The sequence below is a fragment of the Sturnus vulgaris genome, chromosome W, assembly GCF_052056855.1.
Source record: "Sturnus vulgaris isolate bStuVul1 chromosome W, bStuVul1.hap1, whole genome shotgun sequence".
NCBI lineage: Eukaryota > Metazoa > Chordata > Aves > Passeriformes > Sturnidae > Sturnus > Sturnus vulgaris.
Genome location: NC_142282.1, coordinates 38789135 through 38810070, shown reverse-complemented (window position 1 = coordinate 38810070; position 20936 = coordinate 38789135). Strand labels below are relative to the sequence as shown.

Here is a 20936-nt window from a genome sequence, read left to right as displayed (position 1 = left end):
GGTGGATGCTGCTATGAGGGAAGGCTGTGTTATTTGTTTTCAGGTAAGGAAAAAAGGAAACCAAAAAGTTAGTGCACTTACTAATGGCTGGGGCTATTCCACCTACTGATCCTGGTCCAGGGATGTTTCCTGCTACTGCTGCAGCTTGAGCAGCAGCAGCAGCTTGGGCTGTGGCAGCCTGCTGTTGCATCTGACGATGACACTGGCGTAAATCAAATACCTTTAAAAAAATAAAAATATTGAACTATTAGACTTACCAAAATCAATAAAGAAAATAATTTCTCAACTCCCAGCCCCAATAACCTGGACCTCTCTACTCTCCCAAAGCAACTTGTAAAATCTCACCGTACACTTGGGTAAAAGCAAACCTTCCCTGACTAGTTTAATTTCTATCAGAAATAATCCATTAAAGCTGATTCTTAGAGACTTCTTATATGACATTACTGCCACTGGCACCACCAGAACGTGGCTGAACTGAGCAGGCTACAGAAGTATCATGTGTGGGACTGACTGCAAGATCAAAGTCTGAAGGATACTACAGGCTGATAAAACCCCAACTTTTAAATCCCAGCATTTCTAGAAAATAGGTATATAAATAAAAATGGATGCCAACAAGTCCATCTTAACTTTGTCAGACTTTATTCTTCACTGTTTTACTGAAATGTGTTAGTCTATTTAAAAGAAATACCAATAATTGACAGGTCTAAAGTTTCAGCAGATAGGTTTTGGGTTGGTGGTATTTTATATCTTTGTGATCAGGCTTAGCACTAATATATATATACACAGGAACTCTGTTTTCATACTAGAAAGCTTGCAAAAAAATCAATGCAAACTTCAAGCAGTTTAATTAAAAAATGCATTTTTACAAGTGTGACTTGTCCTAAATAAAGTTTCAAGTCTGGCAGAGGCACATCTAAGTAAGAACATCCTTAAAATAATGTTTCCATGCAATGTTCTGTGACCTCCAGATCACATTCATAACACTAACATGCACTTTAACATACACTTTACACTTCTACTGCATTTATACATAATTTCCCAACTTCTCTTGTTTTGGAGAGAGAAAGTAAAGAAACAGATAACCTATGCTAAAAATTTTAGTAGTAATTAATTTAAACCTGTAAGGCTAAAAATACAAAAAACTGCTATCGAGATTGCTTGTGACAAAATACAAAATTAGTTACTTTCATAGTATCTAGAAGACACTTTCAGTTTAGTCAATTTTAAAAGTCATCTTAAGTGACTTGTCAAATGGAAATTTTTAGGGTTTTTCAAAGCCAAGTTACATTTATTTCAGTGTCTCAGCTTCTCTAACATTTACAAGACTCAGCATATATGCTATTTCCCCTACAATTTTCATCTAGGAACATAAAACCAACCTTTATATATGCACTTGGGTAAATCTTGTGAACTGCATCCCCTGGTGCACGCCCTGCTTCTCTATCCAGGTAGTAACTCTGAACGAAGACTGCATGGTCACTGAGGCATCTAACCCACACATCACCTTCTCCTTTGCACTCCAACTGCACCCCTTTACCTATGTGCAACCTTAAAAAGAAAAACAGATCCAATGCACCTGTGTATACATACTATAAATCAGACCTTTCCTAAATAAACCATAAACAGTTCTCCAGCACTCTGCTCATACAAGGACTTGAAATTGTAGTTATTATCGTAGGTGTAAGTTAGCATTTGTTATGTAAAATCTGTAAATTAAAAAAAAAAATCTGTAATATCAAGTAAAGATCTATGGGAAACAGAATGCAGAAGCAATGATATTCAAGTTGCAACTACCACAGTCATTAACAATACTGAGTTGGGATACCAAACACACTCACTTCTGTTCAGAAGTGTAAAATCCCACAAGTATTCTAGCATAGAAAGCCAATGAAGTACATACACAAAGCCACATTTTAATGCAGAACTGTATGTTTGTTTGGATCACATTATAACAATCTAACATTTTGATTGACACAATGCAACATTTCTGAAGACATGGAATAATTTTCTTCCTTTTTGTTTCAAAGGAATGGAAAAAAATTTGAGAGATTGCTTCAGTTCCACATCAAAGCATAGCATGTGCATGGTGAGAATGAATGAAAATCCAACTAGGTCTCTATCAACCTTCCTTTGCTCCTTTGATAAATCTATATATTGCAGTTATTTTCACATCAGCCTCTAGTGTGAAGAACTAATATTCAGTTTGCATATATAATGGCATGAGTTGCTAATTTTATCATTGGAGGCACAGCCTTTGAAAGCAATGAAAAGCAACATGCTACTACTGCAAAGCTCTGAAGGGCTTTGTCACAGTTCACATTTTGAATGTGTTACGGGAGTGGCCTAGAAAAATTACTCTGCTATAGTTAATTCAGTTCAAAGAAACATACCATACTTGTGATTTCAAAAGAGAGGAACACACTGAAGGCAAACCAAAATATTTTCAAATACCACAGACATCTGGAGCTTTTGGGATCTGCAGAATACCTTGCCCTCTCAATGGCTTCTGTTCTATGCACGTTGGAAAGCTGGCCCAGGCAAAAACGGTCTCCTCCAGAAGGATCCACATATCCATCAACAGTAACAATTGGACAGCTTGAAGGGACTTTAAATGTTTCCCCGACTTGCACATCCATTTCAAAATATGCGATTGAGCACCAATATTCTGGAGCTAAAGAATATATACAATTAACTGACTGAAAGGTGCAAAAAGCCCCAACAAACCCATTCAGACAATCAATTAAGCCTTCTGCAACTGCATTTGTCATTCAGACTAAGAGTGCACATTCACATAAGCAAGTTCAGATAGACAAAGACACATCTACTAGCACAGAAAATTACTACATACTACAATGAACACGGGGTTGTCTTTTTTATTAAAGCACACATCAATGGGTAGAAGCTTGGGCAGTAAGGCGTTAATGCACTGCTATGCCTCAAACACCAATGACCATTCAAGCAGGCAAGTTAGAACATGATGTGCCTGGAAATGGGGGCCTTATGAAGGTATGGTAGCACCTTTCTGGAGCAAATTTTCCTGTTCAGGTACATGGTGACAACACAACATACAGCAGAAGCTCAGAAGTGGGATCAAGGAGCAGGCAAGACCAATAGAGGGGGATTGAGACCAAAGGAACTTCAAAACCCCCTGACCCATTTCTAGAAAGGTCCAGAAGAACAGACTGCACATGCTAACTCATTTACATGAAGAGGGAAGAACTTAATCCCAGGGCGGGGAAAAATTACCTATAAGAAGGTATTCCTAAAGAGCCTAGGTGGCATCCCCAGGACTCCCTGTCATCTGTACTGATGCTGGACCTGGGACTGGTGATCCCCTTTCCTCTCTTTCTGATCTCCCTTTCATTTTTCTATTTTTTCTCCTCTTTATTTTTATTCTATTATTATTATTAGCATCATCATCATTATTAAGGGGAAAAATAGATACCAATTTCGATGCAGAGTGCATAGTTTATTAGTAAAACTTTGTGAGAGTTTTTTTGGACCCTTTTGGCTTTTGCCATTCTTTTTTGACCACAGGCATCCACAAACCTTGGGTGCTCCCTTCCATGTAGGGGTGGGACGCAACACAATGCTACGGTTTTTTGTAGATCTTACAAAACTTTATACAGTTTATAATTCCAGTAAGATTTTGTAAGCCATCTGCATTTCTGCACTTTATGACTATAGCTTTAGCAGAAAGAAGTAATATATGCCTATTCATGGCTAGGCTAGCAGAAACTAACTTTGAAACAGATCTGGCTTAAGATAGGAGTAATCAACCCCTATCCTAACTGAAGTCAGTTTCCTCTCTCCTCCCTGCAAAGCAAACCAGATTTGCAAAGTAGGGCAATAGGAGAAAAAACAAAGATCACATAGTGACCATCTGCAAACAAAGTCAGGTACAGGCCAAAACAAGGAAGTATTAAGCAAGGGAGCAGAACAAAATGGCATGTTTTAATAGCCAAGTGGTGCCTTTTAACTCCTACTATTAAAAAAAATGGCTACAAAAGAAAGATGATAGCTGGAAAGAACTACCATATCTACCTGGACTTCAGCAAAGCCTTTGATACTGTCTCCCATAGCATACTCCTGGAAAAGCTGGCAGCCCATGGCTTGGACAGGTACACTCCTCACTGGGTTAAAAACTGGCTGGATGGCTGAGCCCTGAGCATGGTGGTAAACGGTGCCACATTCGCTTGGTGGTCAGTGACTAGTGGGGTCCCCCAGGGCTCAGTATTGGGGCCAGCCCTGTTTAATATCTTTACTGATGATCTGGAAGAGGGGATCGAGTACATCCTCAGTAAGTTCACAGACAACACTAAGTTGGGTGGGAGTGTTGAGCTGCTGGAGGGTAGGAAGGCTCTGCAGAGGGATCTGGACAGGCTGGATCAATGGGCCAAGGCCAACGGTATGAGGTTCAATAAGGCCAAGTGCCGAGTGGGTCCTGCACTTCAGTTACAACCCCATGCAGTACTACAGACTTGGAGAAGAGTGGAATGGTTGGAAAGCTGTCTGACAGAAAAGGACCTTGGGGTGTTGGTTGACAGCCAGCTGAACATGAGCCAGCAGTGTGCTGACATGGCCAAGAAGGCCAATGGCATCCTGGCTGGTATCAGGAATCGTTTGGGCAGCAGGACCAGGGAAGTGATTGTCCCTCTGTACTCAGCATTGGTGAGGCCACACCTCGAATCCTGTGTCCAGTTCTGGGCCTCTCACTGCAAGAAAGACATTGAGGTGCTGGAGCATGTCCAGAGAAGGTCAACAGAGCTGGTGAAGGGTCTCGAGCACAAGTCCTATGAGGAGCAGCTGAGGGCACTGAGGATGCTTAGCCTGGAGAAAAGGAGGCTCAGGGGAGATCTCGCTCTCTACAACTACCTGAAAGGAGGTTTTAGACAGGCAGGGGTCAGTCTCTTCTCCCAAGTAACAGGTGACAGGATAAGAGGAAATCGCCTCAAGTTGCACCAGGGGAGGTTTAGATTGGATATTAGGGAAAATTTCTTCACTGAATGGGTGGTTAAGCATTTGAATGGGATGTCCAGGGAGGTGGTGGAGTCACAATACCTGAAAGCATTCAAGAAATGACTGGACATGCTTAGTGCAATAGGACCTAAATAAAACAGCCTGATAAGCCAACAGGAAGAAGAGCTCTTCCTGTGCTGTAAGTGGTACTCATTCATTATAAACAGCAGCACCCAACAGTACACCTATTTGCCTCAAGAAACTGTTCTGGTTTTATTAGAAAACAATAAACAAAGGTGCCTAAATTACTTTAAGTTTTTTTATCTTCAGATACTCATGTCTCTGGGGACTGAATAGGATGAAATCAATAGAGTGAAAGAGACATACTAAATAATGTGAAATACAATTCAGCTACAGTTAAGTTTAGCCAGCAATTATCAAGATTTTTATTTCTGGTATGCATTTAGTCACTAGCCAATGAATAAACAAGTTAAACTTTTAGGCTTTTCAACTATGCAGATCTCCCTATGCAGGCAAAAGCCTTGCTGTTGTTAAAAACAGAATATCACCTTGCACCTACATGAGAGCTAGCCTGTACCACAAGACAAAACCTCCTTGGCTCCCTGTTACCATTAATGAAGACTCTTGGAAAGAACAAGCTTTATGCAAAGATCCAATGAGGAACTTCAGCACCAAAATGCTAAGCGCAGCACAATACCTATCTTTCAGGACATCTGGCTGTCATGATGGACTAGATTATGGATCCAAGAGAACTTTGGCATGACCTAAACTCCATATTTCTAAGCAGGCAAAAAGTACAACTACAGGCACCTTGAAAAGCTTAGGATCAAGGACATTCAGAGTTCTGATACCTCCAGGGTAGGCGCCAGCTCAGTGTGGGCTTGAGGGTTGCAATCTTTGACTTACACATCTCAATTAAATTCAGTTCACAGCCTATATCACCATTCCAAGAGATGTCCAAATTCAAAACAAGACTTAATCACAAAATTCTTCCTCTTCTTTGGAATTTATATCTCTCAAATTTCAGAGTACTTGATACAAAAATTAATCACGCTTAAACCACAAAGTTATAAGTTAGCATTACATGTTAGATTTTACTCACCAGGATGATTTGATATAGGAGGCTGGAATGCAAGTTCATTGTGAACTGGCCCTTTAAAAGAAAACATGCCATTGTTTTTACATGAGGAAAAAATAATGTTTTCTTACTTAGCTTGTTTTCCTATAAAAAAAAACTTGTGAGGATTCCTGATTTTATAAATCCCAGTAATTTCTGAATCAATTAGACTGATCTGACAGGTGATAAAAATGCCCACAGAAAAATTACACTCTTAGAGGTTTCCTAAAACTTCAGAAGTTGAGTAAAGAGCTCCATTAGTATCCCAGGAGGAAAGGCTGCATGCTGCTCAACCCAGACCTGGCTCCAGGAGAGAACAGAAACCAGATATAGCATTGAGACATACGAGAAATAGGACTTCACATCTGCCCCCAAGTTGTGCAAAGAGAGAATCAATGTACAGAGGCGGGTGATACAAGTCTCTCAGAAACCACACTTCGTTAGTTTCATCAATCACAAAACAAGTTGTCCAGCATGCTGTGGACTTAACTATAAGAAACACTCACTGAAGATTGAAAGAAGCCCTAGAGAAATCATATTCTAAGAAAAAAAATTTTCAATTAATATAGTCTTGGTATTAGTCAGTTTAGTCTTGACTTTTATGAATTAACTGGGTCCCTTACAGGCAGCAGAGAACAAGGAGAAAAAATTTAAACAGTATTATAACTAAGAGCAGCTTTTGCAACAAGATGTCAAAAGAAACACAATGCTGATAGGTGTCAAAACGTGACTGAAGTGAGAGACGGCAGCAGCCAAGAAAAGCTCTATGTAGTACCAGCAGCCAGTTATAAATAATAACTATGGAAAGATACATGCACTGAAAAACATTTATAGAGTATCTATAGCACCACTAAAGTTTTTTTACATCCTGGTATTTCTGACAAACTAGATGACAGATGAAGTGGGATCCTAACAGACCAAAATAATGAAACTTAATAACTGTATCTAAACCACAATTTTCTCGATAGAGACAAGCTGAAAAGTCACTCTAATATTAACTCACAGTTTATTAACCCCTCTGCTAGCCATGACTGCTGCAAACAGGTGATCTGGTTAAGTACTATATTAGAAGACCAAGAACTGTTCTAGCTTTTTGCCACAAAATTTAGAAAAACTTTAATTTGGGTGGGTTTTCCCCACTATACTCTTATAATACATATACTGTGCTAGACACACTAGCAGTTTGATCACTTTTTTCCTTCCTATCTCCTGTACCTTAAAACAAGAGATTCAAGTTTGTGTGCTGAATGCACTCATGAATCAGGCTGTGGCAAGACCAGTTTATTGACAAGTACTTTACTGCATAAGCTTTCACAAGGGTCTTTTAAACTGGCTAGGGTACGTAGACACACGTTTTCCAAAGCTTAGTATGACTTTAAAATTTTTAGAAAATAAAAACAGCCAAGAACTTCCAAGTTTTGAAAGAAAAATATGCAAACAACACATTCTGAATCAACTTCCTTTTCTGCAAAAGAAATATTTAGTACAGGATTGCAAAGCCTTAAAAATAGAGGTTTAGAAAGGAAATGCTAGTTTTGATAGGTATAGTAAGACATATGATATAGATGGTATCACTATAGCTATCTGAGTTTCTAATCTCTGCTGCTTTAACAGACAAAAGTCGATCAGACTTTTATAATTAACTGTCAGAAAATACTAAACACAGTAATGGTAGGTCTGTAATATTAAACCAAAAAAAAAAAAAAAAAAAAAGAAAAGGATTTGGGGGTAAACAGTAATCACAAATGAGCCCCCACCATTCAACAAAATTGAAAATTAAGTGATATGGAAATCTTCACTACTTACAGTAATGCCCAGGATGCATAGGTGGATGATGTTGAAGATGGCCATTCTGGTGGTGAGGTATGGTAGGTGTGTAGGCTGCTGTCCGACTTCCAGTCCAAGTTGTAGTACTATCTAGAAAAAGAAAGGAGTGGTTGGTTTTAAAGGGATTTTTTTTTTGTATCTCACTTCTAATCCTCTATTTCTCCTGACATTTGGAAATTGGTTTTAGAAAACTAAGAAGAGTGCACACACACACGCACATATATGTATATATATATATATATATATACACACTGTGATGGTAAGTAGCTGTCTGAGCTCTAAACCCATTCTGCTGAGTTCCTGGCTGAGGCCCTGAAGCAATCTGTAAGAGTCCATCACTATGGCTACCTGTCAATATACTGGTAGGTTGACCTGGTAAAAGAACACACTACCTATTCATGAACGTTCCAAAATTTTAATTAATAAGAGCTCAGCACTTCTGAGTAGGAAAATACACCCATCTAGGGATCTAGGGGCACTGCAATACACAATTCCTACAAGTCTGGTTTCAGTATTTTTTTCCATCCACCAGAGTATCTTAGGGAAACTTGAAGCAAGATGCTCTGCATCAACTTATTTTGACTCTGACACCCTTAATATTTTAAAGAGTAAAAGTATGCAAAGAACCATGTTTATCAAATGCATCTTTGTTTTGTTCACGTCTCATTTTTCAGTTTGAGAGGAAAGAAGAAATGTCAGGTTTTACTGAATAACATAGCTGGAGTAGATTTGGTGTGAATCCAAACAGGCCAGCAGCAAGTCCAATAAGTTGTTTATTTTCAGCATGTTATAACTACTGTGCCTAAGAACAGTCATTTGTGTTCATCCAAAACATACTGAACGGTATTTTTTTTTTAGAAATAGTTCTTGAATAGAGCTGCATACATAACTGGATTCCTTCCTGAGAAAGTTGCTGGGCTTTTTTCCTCCCAAGTAAGTATTTCAAGAATTATCTAAGCTTTAAAGTAAAACTACATATATTTCAGAACAGGTTAACAGAATTTGATTTTAAAAGACTTCAGCTCAGCCATTAACACTAAACCAATCAGCAGTTTCACAAGTGCACTTGCACTCTCAAACTGATGTGAGCTAGTAGAATTTAATACATTGGGAACTTGATCTAAAACCTAAAAATGAGCCTTTTTTCTTGTCCACTTCGCTCCAACAATTATAACACTGATGAGAAAAAGTTATTGACAATAAACTGTTGTGCAAAAGCAATACAATTAAACTGCCTATCCTTTTTTCTCTACAGGAGACAAATACAGACAACACATCTCAGCTTGGCAAAACCATCATTAACTTTTTTGTTAAAGTTGCCAGCTAAAATTCAATACATTATAAAAAACATAATTCCACCATAATTAAAATTTGATAACATGAAATCCATCATATTCACATATCCTTGATATTAAAGTGACAATGAGTATGTGAAACCCCTCCAAACTTCATGGTTTCCCTACATTAGGGCTGCAGGACACTGCACACATAATGCTTTACTGTCCTGCTGGAGTGAAACGTGAGGTTTGGTGTTGGCAAACCGGACTCTTCCACTTGTACCAAATACACACAAAAAAGTAACAAAAAACTTCAACACAGCACTTCCACAGACTCATGAAAATATTAATTAGGGTTGTCACTTTGATAGTACAGTGGGCCATTATAAAAATAATCAAGTTAAAACTGAAAGATACATTTTGTCAATTGTGGAACACTAAAGAATTGCCTTAAAACATCTTGATACTGCTGCCTTACAGCATAACTGTTTGTTATTCTATTTGCTGTTGCCTTGGGTTGCAATTCAGGATGTGACCAAAAGTATGTATTCTATCACCATCTGCTGAAACCAGGTGGGGCAGTCATCTTTATCTTTTCCACAACCCATCCTTCCTCCAGGGAGGTATCTTCTGTTAATGGGCCATTGAGTCCTACTGTATGACTGATAAAATTACATAATCTCATTGGGAGATGCTCCAGCCAGGGGGAGGAGCCAAGCCTTTCCGACCTAGATAAAAACTGAGATTTGGAACATCAGAGCCGCCTTTTTCCACTGGATTACAGAGGAAAAACTGGACCTTTCCACATCATCACTGGACCTTCAGAGGAAAACTGCACCCTTCTACAGGAGCACTGCTTCAATTGAACCACATCTGTCATCCAGGAGGACTGCAGCCACCATTTAATCGAACTGCTACCAACACCCTGACTGACAGGGTGTCAGGTTGTATTCTGACACTGTCAGTGTTTTTATTGGGTTTATTCTCTGTAATGCTGAGGAAGGGGGTTTACATTCTCCATTTTAAAAAGAGGCTTCTGCCTTTCTTGGCAGACACCTGTTTTTCAAACCAAGACAGCTGTTGTGATAAAACAATAAAATTCTTCCATTTCTACAACAATTATTAGATAATAGCTGTAATATTTTTGTTACTGGCCAATTATTTTAACACTGTGTTATAGAACCTTTGGCATATTCAAGAGTCTTGTAACAGTCATGTAAATGTCAGTCTCATTGTGAAAAGACTGGGCCACCAGGAAAAGTTACTCAAATTATGCTCCAAGGTAAAACCTTATGTTAATGCCTACTAGACTGTCTAGATCATATTGCCACACACATTTTTCCAGTGTAGTGTGGCAGCAGCACAGTTCCAATACAAGATCTACTTTGTCAAAAATCAATGGTTATCTTTGAGCTTTCACATTTTCATATCATCTCAATCTTACTTGTTGAAGCCACAGGAATGTTGGGAAAATTAGTGGTGCTGGTAGTGCTAGCCTCAGTAGGAGCTAACATGGCTGGGGTGCTATAAGGCTCTGTAGATGCCCTGTTACTTGGTGGATGCTGGATGGTTTGGACTGAATGGCCTTCAGCAGAAGACAGTGATGGCTGCCCCTCATAATCATGAACATATTCATCTTTCACCAACATACTTGATGGAGCTGTGAAGAAACAAACAGTTAAACATGCAAATCAAATATATTTTCAGGATTTAACTATAGATTGTGCTACTACATTTAAGCAGTAACAATGCCATTAAAACTAGTGGGAGGAGAATTTAACCTATATAAACATTGCTAAAGCACTCCACTAAATTACAAATAAACACTTCAAGCCAGCATAACTGAAGTATAACTAGAATAGAAAAGGAAGCTGTTTATTTTGCTTACTGCTATCAAACAAGCCCCATAATAGTAGACTCCAATAGCATTTTGCTTTCTAGTCCATCATTGTATGATTGGACATGGTTAATAAAAGGGAAGAACATGCTTTTTGTCAAGCACCTAAATATATATTAATGCAGTAGTTAACAAATCAATTCCGAGTATACAAATAAGAACATAAAGATCCTATGAAAAACAATTCATTAACATAGTACATAAACTTCATGTATCCCTTAAATAATTTTAAGCAACTCCCATCCAAATTGACTAGAAACATCAAATTCACATTCAAAGACAATACACCGCTACTCCATATTTAATAATGTAGCCACTAATTCAGAATATTCCACATACAGTGTAAGGAAAATCCTACCATTGCCACTAAAAGAATTGATTTCTATGTATCCTATCCTATCTATATCCTATCGAGCATCTTTAAATAACACACTACATTAGCTCCCATGCTCATTTTTAAAGCAGACCTAAATATATTAAAATCTGACTAATTTTTTTGTTTCCTGCTGCTAAAACAGGGTCATGACACAAAAACATGTATTTAACTGCTGGCTAGTAAGCTTTGATTCTATATAAAAGGATCATTTTTCAGAAGATACATGTAACAATTGGCAGAAATGAGCAAACAAGATAAAGCTTGTGAAGTTAATAGTTTGTTGGGTGGGTTGGGGTTTTTTTAAATTGTCTTTGCGAAAAATATTGGGTAGCCCAAATTTCTCTATGAATTTCTTCCTGAAGGAAAAAAATCAGTTTTGAAATAAAGCAGTTACCAGCTGCACAATCTCATAATTTCTGAATAATGTTCATTGGAGATTTAATGTCCAATTTCTCTCAAGTTTCAGAGACAGCTAGAATATTACTCCTTCACTCAATTGCATATTAATTACAGAACTTATACCAGTTTAAACTACTTATTACATCATAAGCATCTATTATTCCCAATTCAATTAATTAGCATATCACACAGGTGCACACAGTTTTGGGTGTCTAGGTTTTTTTATTAATTAGCAGCATTCAACGGTGAGAGTTTTGTTTGGGTTTTTTTTTTTGTGGGGCTTATAAGAGGTGAGCAATGAAAACAGAACCTACTGACAAGCTCAGATGAAGCCTCAATTTAAAGAATTTATCACGTCTCTTATATGCTACTTAGCTGGTTTTTCCAAAACCAGAGAGAAAAATACACTTTCATCTGTTCTCTATAATCTTTCCCAAGGAGATACAATGGAATAAACTGTGTACATACTGAAGTATTTAACACAGTTTATGCCTATAGAAATGCAATAATAAACAGAACTACTTACCAGAACTCTGAAGTGTCAGTCCTGAGAGATCTTTAAAAAGAAGAAAAAGAAAAGGAGGCATAGAAAATTATATTCAGATTTTCAACAACTTTTGAACATTAAGTTTATAAACTTTACAAATTGGTACTACAGACTACATATTATACCCCCTCTATCTCAACAGAAGTCTCAATGCTAAATTATTCCTAGGATACACATTAACTGCAAGAACTGTGTGCAAAGCCAACAGAAAGGCTTGAACAAAAGCCACAAATTGTTCTTTTAAATTTGGAATAAAAGAATAATTCCATTAAGAAGATGGAAAAGAGTATGAGAGTAATTAGATCATTAAAAATTAATGTTTCTAATTTAGGACTGTATTTTCTACACTCAAAAGGAAACATTTTACATTTTATTCCCACTGTTCCATTTAAAATCAAGAGTCTACTTACCAATGCCAGGCGATACTACACGCTCATAATGGTAAGGATTTACACAGACACTGTCACATTTTAAGTCAAAAGCATACTGACAATATTTAACATGCTTGAGTTCATTTTTATGAAGATCAGGCCATCTCCAAAGACGAGCATAAATCACATGAGGGAATCCCTTGCGACCAGCCACCTAAAAAGTTAGACACAAAAGTTGATTGGGAAAGTAGCAACACATTTCATTTTACTTAGTGAGGAGCAAAGCTGGAAGAGGACAAACAACACAACCTCTCTCCATCATCAAAATATGGAAAAAAATGGTGATGTACAGTTTACCCAAGTTCTGTACTCAACAGAAGTAAATCTCTATTAGGGTTTTGCTATGGTCAAATCAACACTAATTCTTAAGAAAAAAATACTGGATACAAAATGGCAGAAGTAGAATTTGTGCTTAAGGTAGTATGTATGGTCATCTTCCCCACCATGGATGACTAAGGAGCTTTGCCCCAGAAGAGGAACGAGGCGTTGAGCTACACTATAAGGAATTTACAAGTAGAAGAATGCCAATCCATTATAATGAAAAAAGTAAAAATTTAAAAAATGCTTCTAGGGTAGACAGAAAGCTAGTCAGCAAACATGACATCTGTCCTAGAACAAGGAAATTGCAACCCAAGCTATACAGGTACTGAGTACTGATGATATAAGGCTAACATAAATCCTCAGTGCAGACTCCTTGGAGTACCTTCTTATAATAGGTGTCTTTATACTTCTGACCAACACCAAGCTAACAGAAGCTTGTAGTGAAAATACCAGGATAAACAGCTGAATTTGTTACATGACCCTGGTTTTTACTGCCACACACATACTCATTTAGAACAGTTGATCCAATGCCTTCTGCTCCTTTTGGGAAAAAACAAACAAACAAACAAAAAATACTGCAGCAGTCCAGAGCTCCAGCCATAAAACATGCCTACAAACGGGGGCAAGGGTAGATGCAAGAGAAGAGCTACTCTTCCTCAACACTCTAGGATCTTGTGTCACTCACTTTTGCTCCAGCTTCACTAGGAGGAAAACATCTAATTTTCACTGGTACTAACCTGAAGCCTCCCATCCAGCGTTCTCTGTATTGTAACACACTTGCTAGGATGAGCTCCATTTGTGGTTATAGCTGTAATCAAAGAATCCAATTCATCTTTTTTCTCCTTTAGCTTTTTAACTAAACTTTCAATTGCGCGTTTTGCAAAAGTTTCACTCTCTCCACCTTGTCGATGGCACATCAAGCTGTGAACAATGCTCAGACAAGCATCATTACTTGTTGGCGTGTTAGTAATAGACATATTGTCCATTTGTCACAGCTTTTTCTTTCAGATCAAATGTCAGTTTTGGGGGCTGTTATGATTTTCAAGCTGATGAACAAGAGATGATCCAAGTTAAGTGTTAGATGTACTGTCTCTTGGTAAAACCTAGGAGGAAAAAATATCTACATTAGATTTCTTTTTAACATTGTAGATCATGTTTCTAAGGAAGTCTGTGGCTTTGTGCTTCTTTTATTTTCAAGTGAAGGATATTAAAAGCACATGACAAAACTGCATTTCTTGTCCCATGATAGCTAAAACATGCTTAAGACACTGCTTGCACAGTTTTAGATATAAGATTTATTTTCCCCTAGTAACAATATTTAAATAAAGATTATAGTTTTTATATATGTACACATAGTATGTACATATAGAAATAAATTAATCAGGAAAAGGAGAACAGTAACAATGATTTCCTATGTTTTATACTGGCAGGATGAAAACAAGTGAAAATACTGGCTGGGAATCAAGTAGCACTGATTTAAACAAAATGCGAATAGTGAATAAGCATGAATACACACTAGAATCATCTGTAATCTTCATTTAATAATCCTGTTCAAATAGTTCAACTACATTCTGACCAATTCTATTTCTCTTTGCTAATCAGAAAGGCAAAAATTGTACCTGGCCATTAACTTAATACACATTTATATAAATTAGTATTGTGTGTATCTTTAGATATAAAAACCTAAACTGGCACATTTGTCTTTTCTTGTTTGGATCCAGCTTCTTCTGGATCAAGACAAATCGACTGAAGTGACAAAAAAGCACTTCTGAATTGTCTCAAACAGAACTGTCTTAATTACACTCAATATAAGCTCAAGACCAAGTCTCTCCTAACACAGCCTTTAAACTCAATTTGTTAAGAACCTGCAGTGGTTTCTAGCCATGAAGTCATTCTTCTCAAAGCCAGCAGACATGATCCTTTTTAAGTTTCCTTTAATCCACAAATTATAGCTGGCCTGATTTTTTTGATTCTGAATGAGCCAATTATTACACTTTATCTTGCTTTATCCAGAAACATAGGACAGTAGGTTTTGTGCAGTTGCAGAAAAGGAGTTTAATGTTGTCAAAAAGCTCCTCTGGTTCTTCAAGCAGCCCTGGCTTCACTAACACCATTCTATGAACTATGTGGTCTGACTTTGGGAAACTGGCAGCAAATATGTATAAGTGATTTTACTACATTTACATTTTCCAAATAAGCTTAAAATATAAGCCTTTTTGAAACTACCATGTTGTTCTCAGCAATGCAAATAAAATATATGTGATTTCAATCGTTAAAGAAAAAAATGTTTATTCTCATTATCTGAAGAACACATCCAGTCAAAGACCTGTTTCTGCACTGGAATTTTTCATGACATTAGAGGTACAGCAGTAGCAGCTATTTATTGGAAACAAATGCATTGCACAAAAATAAGAGTGGGATGTTAACTTAGAAAGTTAATGTATCACACAAATTACAGTATTAACATGACTTCCCTCCTTGTAAAAGGAATATTGCAACACAAATCCAGCACAATTACAAAAGGAAACAAACTCTTCCCTATTTAGTATTTTTTCTGATTTCAACTTGAATATATCACATTTCGGTATACTTGGGAAAAAACAGCACAAATCCTCCCCCCTCCATTTTCAATACTTTTCTTTTGTAAGGATGCTTCTGGACCTAATTTCTCCCAAAGGAAACCAATTACCTATAAGTTTGAGTAAGATCATTTTACCTAGCTATTAAAGTTTCTCCCGCAATACTAGCTTCTTTTAATGCTTCAAATCAATAAGCCTCTATTAAAAGTCAAGCTTAACCTGCCATTCATTCTCCACAGAAACTCGAATTCACATAAATCTCAAAGCTTACCAGCTAAAACAAAATAGAATATAATTTTCCTTAAATATAAAATAGCATCCCAGATAGATACACATAAGTAATCACAAATAAGTGATTTGATAAAGCTACTAGCTAAAGGAGCTTTAAATAAAGAGATGCTTAAAATTAGACATGCAGCTCTTTTACATCCCTAAAATCACGAGTGAGAATTTTGATGGCTGACTTTCAGAAGACTAAGATCAAGCAAATAAACCCTTATTTAAGTGTACTGATCTTCAGAAACGTTGAGTAATCCCTCAGCTGCCACAGTGCTCAGTAGGAGCTTCTGATTCTTCAGCATTTTTGAAAGCCAGGCCAGTTATTTGGAATTTTGAATACTGTTAAACACTGCTGATGTATAATTGCACACTCATTCAGGAGCCTCCTTTTAGAAGTCACATCTACAGAAATCTTGTAATTTTGATCCCCAAAAAGAGGGAGTGAGGTCAGTGGGTATCAATCTAGCACATATTGATGTGTCATGACATATTTCCTCTGAAGCACCAGAAGCATTAGTATATTTTGGAGACAAGCCAAATTTTTATATTTTACAAATGGACACTACAATTCAAGCTTAGATTTACAGTTGAATACATAGGGCCAAATATATTGAGCAAAGAAGTTCTTAATTCCCTCTACCCAGTAATTTAATGGAAACAGAAATGGGTGAGAGTGCTTTGGGAAAAAAGAGGCAGAGAGAAGAGACAGGGAACATGACAAAAACAGCAGCAGGAGACAGTGCCTGTAGTAAAGCTCAGCTTCATTCACCAAGGAACAAAAAGGTATTTCTCTCCCTTTTGCTATAGTGTGATGCGAGCAGAACGGGAAAAAAAAAGGGACAGGTAACAAAATGCTAACAAGTTACAAAGTTATAGAGAAGTACTTGATTATGTTTGGACTTAAATATCTTTTCCAACCTTAACGATTCTATAATTCTATGTTATAGAAAGTAATTTATTTCAATAACTAAGTATTAACAGGTATATTATAAAACAAGTGAACAACAACTAGTGTTCTGCAATACTCTAAGTATTGGAACAAGAATAAGAGACTGAATAGGTAAATCTAGAAGACAAAAGTAGTTCAGATTGCCAGGTAATTAAAAACACTCTTGATGATTGGTAACAAACACACTATTATCTCAGAGAACTGATAAAGTAACCATTAACTGAAACTCTTTCAACAAGATTGATGCAAACTTGAACAAACACCATAATTCTTCCATACATCCTATATAGCCTGAAGACCTCACCTAAACTCCTATTAAATGTGCCCTAGTCATTCAGCCAAGCAAATCTTGAAGTTCATCTGAAAAATCCTTTCCTCCAAATAATTCCCATTTCCAATACTCTAATCTGGTTGAAATTTTCTGAGAAGTTACAAATCTAAATTTCTTAAAAAGAACTCTCATCTTTTTCTACATATTAAGAATGATCTTAAGCCACATTTTGCAATTTGAGGAGAACAATCAACCCCCAACAAGAAAAGGAAACAATATGCTTCTGCAGACAAACTACGCAGTTATAGAGCTGGAAATCAGGGATGTAATCCAAAGGAATATGATCCAGGCAATCAGTAATCCAACATCTTGGGCCAGACAGTTAATCTAGGCCCGACACTGATATGATAAATCCTACTGTAAACGACTAGGGTAGTGAACCTGATACTCTGGAATGTGATTTACTAGTAACAGCCATCCTAAACAGATTTCCAGCATTTTGATACTAGGCAGTAATGCGATGCTAACAAACTGGCTAATTAGAAAAGCATAAAAATTGACACCTTGCTAGAACATCTCACACAAATAAAGGACAAGAAAGGCTCTCATCTCCAAAATTAGACAAACTCAAAGATGTCAGAAAATCAGCATATACATTTGATAGCTTTTAACTACAAAACATTACTACGGTTTTGCTGTTTAATAATGCAGTAGTATAAGTTTTATGATAAAGAAAAATCCATAAACCAATAAAACAAAAGGCAGCTTGTGATTTGATGAATATATGAATTATTAAACTGCAGATACATTCCAGCATATTAGGCTATTATCAACTTGCCCAAAGGGTGAACAGGAACAAAGTGTAAACATAAGAACAATTAGCATTAAAGAGCAAGAGAGAGTACTAAGAAGGTACTACACACTGTTTTGTACAGTAAGAGCCAACATTCCCCAGAATACTACATTTGTGTGCATATCTGAATCATGTCTCAATTCTGCGCATCTCACTGTCAGTAGCTACAAAAATTTAAGACACATGACAGCATAAAAGGAACTGGAAAAGAGTTTTATGTCAACTCTGAGTGGCAACTTTCATCTTAACATAAATTCAGTTAAAAAAAGTAGGAGCAACCATTTCTTTGTGGAAGAAACTGATCTGATGTAGCTACCAAGTGCACCTCTCAGCATTTTTACTCCTCTCAGCTTCAACCTGTGCACTTGGACTGCTTTGAAAAGCACTTTGCAAATGCAACAGACTGATCCTATAAACAGCAAACGTTTCTGCTGCACACAGTTGCAGTTTCCTAATCTTGTTCAAGAAACTAATACAATAGTAAAAAGACATCCCAACCCCTATCTTGTTTTTGAATGCATGGAGGGGCAGGATACAATGAGCAAGGTAGAGCTACTATGCTGATGTGACTACATACACATACATTTTAAATCCTAGAAAGTTTCATTTTTCATTTTGGTTCCACTCCGCTCTCTCCACATTTTTATTTTTGAGAAAGCATACAGCTGAAAACAACTCCTCTTTTCAATACAAACTTCTGTATGGTCAGAGAAGGAAGACTGCCCCTTATACCATGAGAGTGGGAAGGGCAGTAAGCTCCTCTACAACTTGATCTATTTCCACAATACACTTCTAGGCACCTCAAACTACCTCACTTGTGAAACAGCACCCCTGGTGTCCCACTGAGCAAGAGGTCATCCCCTCCTCATCCTAGCACCTGAGGATGAGGATAAAAACCTGGAAACGGCAGGAGAGACCACGTTCAGAGAGCAAAAGGTGATGAAATTCCTTGCCGTAGAATGACATGACAAATCTGAACTCTTCCTCAGAGGATCCTGCAAGATTCCACTCGCAGAAGGCTTCCTTCAACAAGGGCAAATAGTAATTGGTCGAAAGCTCACAGAGAAAACAATTGCGGCTACACCAAGCAATAAAAGGAAGACTCAAACCTTGCTCAGGCAAAAACGGTATGATTTTTCACTGGTATGTAATGTTTTGATACCCTAGCAATAGGCGTATTAGAGAACATCTGTTCTTTATTGTAATCTGCACAGGGTATAATGTTCTCTGCACTTGTTCAAACTTTAAAAAAAAAATCACCTCTGGAAACATGGAAAATTTCAGCCTCGAACAAGAGTCCTAAAATTCCAGCAAGACCTTAACAACAGCACAGCAAAGGCTGCTCCTCATCAGGATCCAGGGATCTGCTCTCAGCACACCTTTGTTCTCCACTAAATCTGTTGATTCCTCTCAAAACTCACATTCCTATTGTGTTAGCGTCACCTGAATGCATTCCGTAAAGAGCCATCTACCTAAAAAAAGGAATTCTAATTACTTTGAGACACTGCTTTTCTTTAGGCTTCAGCTCTTTGAAATAAAGTTTCTATATCAATATTAAACATGCCTACACAACAAGCAAATCAAAAGAGGTTCATGAATGCAAAGTGAGAAGAAACTCCTTCCAGTCACAATCCAACCAAGAAAAATAAGGAGGGCCAGAAGGACAAGTTGCCTACTTATCATGATGCTGGAGTACAAAAACACATTTAGTTTTATAGGGCAGTATAGCTATTTCAACAACCTTGCATGGAATTATCTACATTATTGAAGAAAGTAACAACAGTGCAGGAGCCTGGATTCACTCTTGCCTGTTGACAGTGGCACACTATTATTAACCAAGATAATTTGAGAAGTGGTGGTAAAAGACACCATGATCCTACTCCAACTGTATGTGTTTGAGAAGAACTAGCTTGTAGTAGCACAATTTGGGTACTAAGTGATAACACACCTAACCCTCAACTAGATTACCCCACAAATTAACCCGTCTTCATAGGTAAAACATATAAGGCTCAACTATGCAGCAAGTCACAAACCTCACACAAAACTCACGCTCACAGAAATAGGGACGAGAAGGTGAAGAATAAAGAAGGAACAATCTTAATACCCCTTGTGCTGAGCAGCCCCACGCTGTCTGAAAATGAGCTAAAAGCACTGTTCTTTGTTACTGCAAATAAGATGGCAGATTTCAAAGAACTAAACGAGAAGCGGCTCACATAAAACCACCCAGAGCGTTTCTCCAGCGTGCGGGAGAGAGGAGGAAGAGAGCAGTCTGTACGAACGGCAGCGGAGGAAAGTTTAACTGGGAACAGGCCGGTTGGAGAGCCTTTGCCGGGATTAAAAAAAAATAATACTAAAAGTTTGAAGGCGGGGCGATCATATTTTTTTTCTCGTTTAGGAAAAGAGGGAGAGATGGGGAAGGAGTCAGGGAGAGGAAGCCAGAGAAGCGGGGCCGAGGAGAAGCCCCTGGGCGGCGGGTGGAGGGAGCCGCTTTCTCGGCTCACCGGAGCAGCAGCCGGCACGCCCCCAGCGCGGCGGGGCGCGGCGCGGCCCGGTCCTGCGGCAGCCTCGGCGGCGAGCGGTAGGAGAGGGTGTGCTGCGGGCAGCCTCGACGGGCAGGCAGACGAGAGGCGAGAGCGGATGTTACCTGGGCCGCGGGTGGCGGCGGAGCGGCCGCTCTCCGGGCGCGGCCTGTGGCTGGGGTGAGGGGTGGCGACGGCTGCAGGGACGAGCCTACTCTCGTCTCAGCCGGCCCCGGTGCGGCAGAGCGGGCCAGGCCTCCGCCCCCCCCACCCTCAGGCCGGCAGTGGAGGGGAGGGGGAACTCGGGCGCCCAG

General features: G+C 38.3%; 1 protein-coding gene across 2 annotated transcripts in view; it reads right to left on the bottom strand.

The window, feature by feature from the left end:
• LOC148220141 (SMAD family member 4-like) overlaps window positions 1-20936 on the bottom strand; it is a 27089-nt gene extending 6153 nt beyond the window's left edge. The window contains exons 1-10 of one of the 2 annotated variants that reach the window (XM_088155702.1): window positions 20748-20936; window positions 13910-14275; window positions 12831-13005; window positions 12400-12429; window positions 10646-10861; window positions 7904-8014; window positions 6083-6133; window positions 2488-2671; window positions 1380-1548; window positions 82-220 (exon numbers count right to left, since the gene is read on the bottom strand). In XM_088155702.1, the coding sequence (XP_088011828.1) occupies window positions 82-220; window positions 1380-1548; window positions 2488-2671; window positions 6083-6133; window positions 7904-8014; window positions 10646-10861; window positions 12400-12429; window positions 12831-13005; window positions 13910-14158 (1324 nt within the window). In that variant the 5' untranslated portion in view covers window positions 14159-14275; window positions 20748-20936. Of the gene's footprint in view, window positions 1-81; window positions 221-1379; window positions 1549-2487; window positions 2672-6082; window positions 6134-7903; window positions 8015-10645; window positions 10862-12399; window positions 12430-12830; window positions 13006-13909; window positions 17655-20747 lie in introns of those variants that run through there. The other variant, XM_088155701.1, reaches the window with a different exon arrangement.